This window comes from Carassius carassius, chromosome 29, assembly GCF_963082965.1.
Source record: "Carassius carassius chromosome 29, fCarCar2.1, whole genome shotgun sequence".
Classification (NCBI taxonomy): domain Eukaryota; kingdom Metazoa; phylum Chordata; class Actinopteri; order Cypriniformes; family Cyprinidae; genus Carassius; species Carassius carassius.
The window spans coordinates 14390907-14400000 of record NC_081783.1 but is presented as its reverse complement, the minus strand read 5'-3'; the positions used below and the strand labels follow the sequence as shown (position 1 = coordinate 14400000).

Sequence of the window (9094 nt, the reverse complement as noted above, 5' to 3'; positions counted from 1 at the left end):
AAATGAAAAACTGCAAGATTGAAAGTTCCTTTTCTGTTCGTATCCTGACTGATTTTCAACAATCTCTTTTTTTTTTATTTTCTTTAACACATTCAACTTGATTTATTGCTTCCCAGAAATATGTGAAAGCAAGGGTAAGCCTAACAGTAATAGCTGCGTAACCTACATGTTGTTTCCTTCCATCATGAAAAAAACAAGCAGCTTCATCCTATCTTCTTTTTTAAACTTCCAAATGTGTAAATTTGAATATTTACAGATTCATAAACCTGTCAAAAGTGAAGTGTTGAATTTCTGCCCATCTAGTTGCATCAAACAGAAAACTGTGATTTTCTTTCTGTTGTTTTCACACAATTGGTTAAAGCATTTGAATTTACAGCACTGGAACATTTATTTTCCAGTGCATACTAACATATCTATATGAGATGTGAATAATGTAATTGTAATGATATTAAACCTTAATATTCATCCGGAAGAAGGAGGCGGGAACCGGCGGACAATCAAATAACCTTTTAATACAAAATAAACACAAAACAGCGCACCAGCCCCTCACGGACGACTGGTGCGCTCAAATAAAAATCTAAACACAACTAAAAGCCCAGGCCTGGTCCTCTCTCGTCCTTCACTGTCGTCGCTCCAGTTTTATATCCTTCCATCTCCTCCGTGGGCCTCGAGACCGGCGGGTCGAACAGGTGTAGCTCATCTCCAATCACTCCACCGGCCTCGCTCCCATGTCCCTCGGCCCCGCCCCACTCGTCACATACCCCCATCGCCCCTCGCAGGCGGGGGGGCACTCCCGAGACTGCGCTCTACTCCTCCCCCTCCCTCCGGGGGGGGGCGCTCACGGGGACCTGGGGGAACCTGGGGGTAGGACAGACGAGGCGAGAGAAAAGGAGATGGAAGGAGGAGCAACAGAGACGAGAGAGGGGAGAGAGGAGAGAAAAAAAATAATAAATCCGGTTCCCAGACGCACTGCTGCTCGGCCCTCCACCAGCTGGGCGATCTCCTCCGCGGTGCCTGGCGGTGGCACTGGACGGCCCTCGGCGGACGGCACGACACTCCTCCGCCGCCCGGTGGACGGCGACGGCTCCTCCGGTTTTGGGCAGCCGGCAGGAGTCCCCCGTCCCCTGCTCCTCCCCGTTCCGGCGGATGGCAGCAGGCTCCGGCCACCTGGCGAACGGCGCAGACTCCTCCGCTCCCTCACGGACGGCAGCCGCCCCTCCACATCGTGGGCGGCCGGTAGCGAGCTCGCCTGTCCCCGGCAACTCGCTCCAGTCCACCGCCTCGAGCGTCCATGGCGGCACACTCCTCGCCTGCTCGTTGGCACCGCGGATTCACCACAGCGGCGAGGGATCTTCAGCAGCGCGTCCCTCCTTCTCCCGGGTTTCGGCACCACTGTAACGATATAAGCTTCGTAATCTTCGGGAAGAAGGAGGCGGGAACCGGCGGACAATCAAAATGAAACTTTAATTACAAAACAAACACAAAACAGCGCACCAGCCCCTCACGGACGACTGGTGCGCGCAAATAAAAACCAAAACACAACTAAAATCCCAGGCCTGGTCCTCTCTCGTCCTTCACTGTCGTCGCTCCAGTTTTATATCCTTCCATCTCCTACGTGGGACTCGAGACCGGCGGTGGGCTGCAGGTGCCACTGATTTGCCCAATCACTGCCGGCCTCACTCGTGTTCCCACGTCCCTCAGCCCCGCCCCACTCGCCACAGTAATAATATGATTCCCACTGTATGTTAAATGTGTCATATACTACAACAGTTTTGTGTCATGTTATCTATTTATTTGTGACATGATGTGCATGTGATGCATGTAATGCACCTATCAGGTTGCATGGCATTTTGTCACCCTGCTGATTCCCTTGAAATGTCATCTTATGTTTCCAACATGGTCATTTACAGTTTTTGTACCTTTTATATAAGCATTTCAGATTATAAATCATGTGGATATGATTCATGCTTTCTGTGTGTCTTTTTTATTAAAGAGCACACTTAATCAGAGCATCAGACTTCTGGAGAGGATATCCTCAGACCTGCCTGTAAGTTGTTCATTTTAAAACCAAGATCAGTTTAAAAATATCACAATAGATGCATTTCAGAACTGATGCATTTCTGATGAGCAGTAAACACATTGGTTTTTAGGTCAGAGTTAGAGACGTACTAGCAGCCGTTGATGCAGCCCAGTACCTAATTTCCCAAAATTCAACATTTGTGATCAATCAGGTATTGTGAAAGAAAAAAACTTGTCTGAATGATTGGTGCATAGTTGTATTGTGCTGATGGTTAATATATGCTTAAACAGGAAACCGAGAAATACAAGCAGACTATTATTGGCTATTTCAAGCAGTATATCAACTGGATCAGGACATCTGTGAGTATTTTAAACCGTATTATCTATCAGAAATAGTATTAGATTGGAGTCGATTGGTCAGTTCTTTTGCATTGTTTTTGCTTGTAACCCTTTTGTTTTGCTGCCTCATTGTAGCTGGCCCAGGAGGTCGCTACCTGTAAACCACTCAGCAACATTGTGGACACGGCCGAGATCCTGGGCTGCAGTTTCCTGCTGGATTCAATGGTAAGACGGCCATCGGCAACAGAACCACTTGAAACAAAAATGTTCTCAGCATCATCTAATGTCCTTCATTACATTTTGACATCCATGAAATAAAAAAGGAGTGTTTAGTTTAAGATACAGTTAATATGAATGGTGATTTATACTGCCAAAGCTTAGAGTACAAACTAGAAAAAGTAGAGCCAAACTAATTATTCACTATATATTTCAAGTCCTCTGAAGCATTTTGTGATGTAATTATTATTTTTTTTCCAAAGAAAGAAATTATTTATTTATATATTATTATTATTATTATTATTATTTTAGCTGAGTGTCAAATCAGCATATTAGAATGATCTCTAGAAAAACTGGAGTAATGGCTGCTGAAAAGTCATTTATAAATTCATTTTACAATATTAAAAACATTTATTTTGAGCTGTAATAATATATCACAATATTATTGTTTGTACTGTATTTTAATCAAATAAATGCAGCCTTGTTGAGCAGGTGACTTCTTTCATAAATCCTAAAAAACATTATAGATCACAAACTTTTAGTAAATGTCAGGGTGGGATGGGCTGCACTGCTGTGCTTTGCACGTGTGTGGTCAAAGCCCCATGAGTAGCTATGAGGAGGAAGGGAGGTGCCAGGTTTTATCTGAAATTATAGGCAAGTGTGTGAAGGATTTGTAAGGAGTCAAATGAGTGTTTGACCCTGTCACACAAATCCACATGCGAATGGGGCCTTGTCATCTGAGGTCTTTGTTAGTTGCAGTCAGTGAATCCTAATGGCCACTTATTTGCTTAAATCTATTTGTAAAACTTTTCTCAACATTTTTTTCCAGTGGCTGGACATGTTGCATCCGATCACCCACTATGTTAGAATGAGAACTTCCCATGCTAGATATTCCACTTTTTCTGTATTTTTGAAAAGTCTTCTTGTCAGGACAAATAAATGTATGGAGAATATGTTGATCAAACATGTCATTTATGATTAAGCAGAGTGCAGTTTTGGGGTGGCTTTAATCTTGTGTTTATTTGTTGCAGAACACATTCTGGTTTGGATTGGGCTGTTCCACACTGTTTCTGCTCCCTAGCATTATCCTGTCTGTCAAACTTGCCAAGTTCTACCGCAGAATGGACACAGAGGATGTCTATGATGAGTAAGTATCCCAAATGTACCAAATATGTGATTGCTATTTAGCACCCCAATGATTACAGTTCTATAAACAAAGTTCTGTCATGACACCAAGACTTGCTACTGCCAGTACATCCACAGACATGCTGCTGTGAGCATGTAAGAAACACTGCTGCTGCACATATAACACATATGCAATAACCCCTCGTATACAGCATACATGAAATCACCCCATAGCAGATCTATGCAGCTGGAGCTGGGGAAGATGGTGGGTTTCTGAAGTGCACTGCAAATGCTACAGTGAGTATTTGAATTTTGAGCAGTGAGCTCATTGGCTACTGATACGGAAATAAACCAATCAGCTGCGCAATATGAATAATGATGTAATTATATCAGATTGAGTTAGAATCTGGCCCATCTAGGGTTTCTTGACAGAGCTTTGGATTTAATAATGTTTGTATATTCTTTTACTTTTAAAAAATGAAAACAAATGACAGGACCGGACATAACTGTTGAATAATGAATAATACACATATGAAAGTGCAAATGCCTCATTCTTTTCTTTCTTTTGCCCTGAGTAGTTAATAAATCTTTTTTCTCTCTCTGTGTGCTCTTTTTTTCTGTTTCTTTTCTCTGTTCTTTCTAGTTCCTCTGTCTCAGGGACTTGGCATTTCACATTATGATAACCATTATTACTATTTTCATCTTTCTTCATCCTTCATCTTTCTGTCCAGCACTTTGCACTTTATGAGAATAACATGTATATATTGTACAAACAGTGTTTTGTTTTAGTATTTTTCGAGCCTTCATGCGTTTACAGTCAAAAATCATCACGATTGATATGTCACCAAGTGTCTTGACCAGAGACGTCCATTTTGACATCTGCGTGATGTCTCTGTACACCACTACAGTGCATCTCTGTAACATTTATGCTTGTCTTATCTTTTTAGCATTGAGACAATTCCCATGAAAACGTAAGATGTTTTTTCCCTCATACTTCTGCTGTCGACTTTACTGCTGAAACGACATCCCTTTCCTGTTTTGTACATACAAATTTCTGCTTAATGGTGCTGGTTTAAGCTCAAATACCTTGGAATGCTTCTCGGGTGAAGGGCAATGCTTGTGTTGGTGTGTTATCTTTGAAGCTCCCTTGTTTAACATGAAGGGCTGTTAAACAGAGACCTTAAGAGCACACCTTAAAACTATTGCTGTACATTCTGCAAGATACGATTGCAATTTATACCATTTCATACTCTCATACTCATTTTCTTGAGTGTAAAAAAATTTAAGAACGCTTTAAATTGAAGCTTATTCATAGTCGCATGCCATTTCTCTCATTTCACATCATGTTTTGTTTAATTTTTGTCTATGTAATGTTTTATTTCAGTATGGAAATTGGTATTAATGGTTATTATAATGAACATTTAGAAGGTATCCAAAATCCTGTAATGGCAAGGTAATCAGAACCATATCCCCAAATACACCCTTCGTGTTACGCTAATAAACTGCATGCATTGGGGAAACAGATCGATTGAGGTGATAATGAGGTGTCAGGGCTCCGATGCATGCACAGTTTGAAATTGGCCTTTGCACAAAGAAGCACCTGCGAATCTGATTTTTTTGTTGTTGTTGTTAAACTAGTGCTTGCATGCTGGCTTATTCAACAGCAGTAATGCATAATTTGTGCTTTGCACTCTTGCATGATATTTCAATTTATATTAACACTGCATGCATTAGATATTACAGAATTTATTGACTGGCTGAATTCACATTTGTGAATTTATAAAAAAGAATTCTACCTGTGTGACTCTTGAAATTCGCGCTGGGCTGCTATGGCTGTGAATGGTCTTTCTCTCTAACTCATCACTAATGGCATGTAATATCAAAACATATAACAGAGCTCAGGATGGAGGGCGAGAATGACACGGAGCTTGTATACATACAAACACTATCATTCAAATGTTTGAGATTTTTTTAGGTTTTTGAAAGAAGCAAGCATTTATTTACAGAAGAGGATTAGGGCCAAGCAGTATTTAAAAATAAAAGATTTAATATTCAAAAAATAAAGATTAAAGTCATTATGTTTCGAGATAAAACTAATTAAATTTCAAGAAAAAAGTTGAGATAAAATGTTAAGAATTAACTCATTAAATTATGAAAAAAAACCTTAATGAATTTTAACAATTTTAATCTTGTATTATAATGACTGTGATCTCAAGATGGTTTTATTTTTCTATTATTGCTTATCCCTAATCCTATTCTATATTTATTTGATCAAAAATATATACTGTGTCATACTGTGAAATATTACTACAATTTAAAATAGATGTTTTCTTTTTAAATATATTTTTAAAATGTAATTCATTTTTGTGATGGCAAAGCTAAATTTTCATCAATCATTACTCCAGTCTTCAGTCTCACATGATCCTTCAGAAATCATTCTATTATGCTGATTTGCTGCTCAAGAAACAATTTTAGCATGATCCATGTTGAAAGCAGTTGTGCTGCTTAATATTTTTGTGGAAGCTGGGATAAATTATTTTTCAAGATGCTTTAACAAACAGAAAATTCAAAAGAACATGTATTTGAAATAGTCTTACTGACCCCAAACTTTTAAAAGGTAGTTAATGTATTAGCCTAGATGTTACGAGTTTAGACTTAATATGCCTTTCCACTTGTGCTAAGATATAATAAAGCTATGATAAGGTTTTTCACATTTTCAAGTGTGGAATGCTTGATTAGAATTTAAATTGAAAATAGGGATACTAGGAAATATGCTGTAGGTGATAACGGAGAGTTTCTAATTGGATTAGTGCTATCACAGATACATGTCATTTCTGTCAGGTGGTAGCACATTTATAATGTGAGGCGTTCTAAATAAAAATCACCTACAGAGCCTTTAATTATTAACCATAGAGCTATATGTGTCTTCATTAAAGCCCCGTCCTGCTCTTCTGTTGATGGGTTGAAGATGGATGGAGAGCTGATGGAAGCATCTCAGTGGTGTGTGTGGATTTTAAATACACTCTAGGCCTAACAGTTTTTCCCTTTGTACCTTAAGCATCCCTACTTATGACACTATGACTCGATTCCCACGGGCCTCTGCGCCCCCACGCCACGCCGACTGGTGACTCTGAGGAGGACGGTCTGTCTTGTAACTACAGAAAGGTACTGAGAGCTGCAGATGAGAGCAAATGGACTTGATCTTTCTCTCTAACAAGCATCTTCCTCCTGTCCAAACTGATTTCATACTATGCATTTGTTTGATTGTCTCCTAACCTTTTCTCTCTTGTCTGTATATCCTCTATTGGCATGCACTGTAAAATATTTTTGTTTCTTCTTTTTTTTCTGTCATTACACCAACAGCATGTTTAGTTTTTTGTATCTCATCTTCCGAAGCATTCCGCCTGGATAACTGGATAACATTTCTGTAAAATGTGTTTTTAGGGTCCATCACTAACCACTCACCCAGCTCATTGTGATCCACCAATGTTTGACTTCAAACATTCCTGACAGCTCTGCAAACAGATATATGCCAGCACTCACTGTGTGTTTTGTTTCTTTACCTTGGTCTAAAATCTCATCTTCCCTCTCACATTTTATGTGCACCAGTTCATTCACATCAGTCTTTGCCATTTATCATTCAATCTGAAACTGCGCAGCGGGTGTAATTCTGCAATATATGTTTCTTTTCTCATGTAGTGATATTGGAAACTGGAATTAAACCTTTGTGGAATGTAAGTTGTTTAAATTGGCCTTGTTTTACATTAAATCAGTGTTTCTTAAACTTTTAGACCCCAAGGCCCCCCACTGTCCACAACAATATTCCAAAGCCCTATGATTTTTACAGTTGTTTGTGATTTACTGGAGAAGGAGAAGGATTTTTGTTTCCCACAATTTCTACCTGATGTAATATTTTAAAGCTAAAAAATTGTATATTCATAAAAAATGTAAAGAGTTACATGTTTTTATTTTTTTACAGGACCATTCCAGGTCTGGAACATGGTTATAGTTAACTTAAAGTAAAACCATTAAAAACTTAAAACATTACTTAAATTAAAAAAACATAAACTAAATTTAAAATAAAATAAAATGTTAAAAATATAAACTTATATATAAACCTATTTCAGCTAGTTGCCAAGACAAAACTTCATTTAGTTTAACCTAATATAATCAAAAGTAAAATTAAATAAAGTGTAGTAAAAACTAGATATGCATGCTTTAAAATTAAAAAAACTAAATTTAAAATGAAATGTACAAGAAAGCTAATTCAAAATATAAAAAAAACTATAATAGTGTCTTAATTATACTAAAATAACACTAGTCTGAAGATCAAACTTTAAAATGTAGTTTCTTCATATATCTAGTAGAACCCAGGTTCTTCAAAGAGAAAGAAAAATATGGCTTGAGTTTTAGGTTATTTAAATGCTTGTTTTGTCTTATTTTAAATCACCTTGAGGCACGGTCGTCTGGTTGAGAACCACTCAACAGAATAAAAAAACTCTATAACTATGGTATGCATTGTACAATACTAGAATGTTCCTCTCACTGACTTTCTTCTTTACCACAGACTCTCTGTCAACGGCAGGCTCAGCTCTTAAGAAAAGGAAACTCACACACTTGAAGCTCGGACCTGTTGTCCATGTTCCCATCACATCAAGATGTTTTTTATCGAATTGTTGTTGTTTTGACTATTTTGCACCCTTCTGATTATAGTACTGTCTTATGGACTGTCCCCTCAACGATCCTCTGAACTCACATCCTGTCATAGTCAGGGAGGCTTCACAGTATCTGGCTGTTTTAACTACTACATGTGTCTTTGTTTACAGTCATTGAGAAATCACGTGTGATGAGCATAACAATGCTTCGACTGCTGTTTCCTTTTTTCTTTTAACAATGTTGCCGAGTCTTGTCCACTGAGCAGCCGAATGGGTTTTTATTGAAACAGATCAAGCCAGCCACCCATGAGCTACAAATATTACATGTAAACAAGGATATATAGGTTTTCAAAAACATGCTAAGTGCTAACTAGTATTAATTCGGTAAAGATAGATGTTGTCAAGCCATTTTAAGGGTGAATGCATTGTTGCCTTTTCAGACTTTTAGCTAGTGAAACATGTTAGCCACAGTTCACAAGAGCAGGTCTTAGATTATTTTGAAGTGGAGATCGCTAAACCACATTTGATACAGAGTTGTGGTTAGCAGTTTAAGACATCTATATACGTTTATGCTCACTTTTGTACTGAAAATTTAAGATATGATGCATTTGTATTTAGTAATACCCCTAAAAGATCTTGCTAGTTTTACATACTTCAGTTTAGCTGAATATATCAGTTATTAATATTTCAGTTCCTAATTTTGCTGACTTGTACTAACAATTATTGTTCTCCAACACGTT

At 38.3% G+C, this 9094-nt stretch overlaps 1 protein-coding gene across 1 annotated transcript in view; it reads left to right on the top strand.

Moving 5' to 3' along the window:
* The window catches only part of LOC132109314 (prominin-1-A-like), a 47095-nt gene extending 38001 nt beyond the window's left edge, over window positions 1-9094 (top strand). The window contains exons 17-24 of the mRNA XM_059515322.1: window positions 117-134; window positions 1994-2047; window positions 2151-2231; window positions 2311-2379; window positions 2494-2583; window positions 3606-3721; window positions 7399-7433; window positions 8267-9094. Of these exons, the coding sequence (XP_059371305.1) occupies window positions 117-134; window positions 1994-2047; window positions 2151-2231; window positions 2311-2379; window positions 2494-2583; window positions 3606-3721; window positions 7399-7420 (450 nt within the window). The 3' untranslated portion in view covers window positions 7421-7433; window positions 8267-9094. The remainder of the gene's footprint in view (window positions 1-116; window positions 135-1993; window positions 2048-2150; window positions 2232-2310; window positions 2380-2493; window positions 2584-3605; window positions 3722-7398; window positions 7434-8266) is intronic.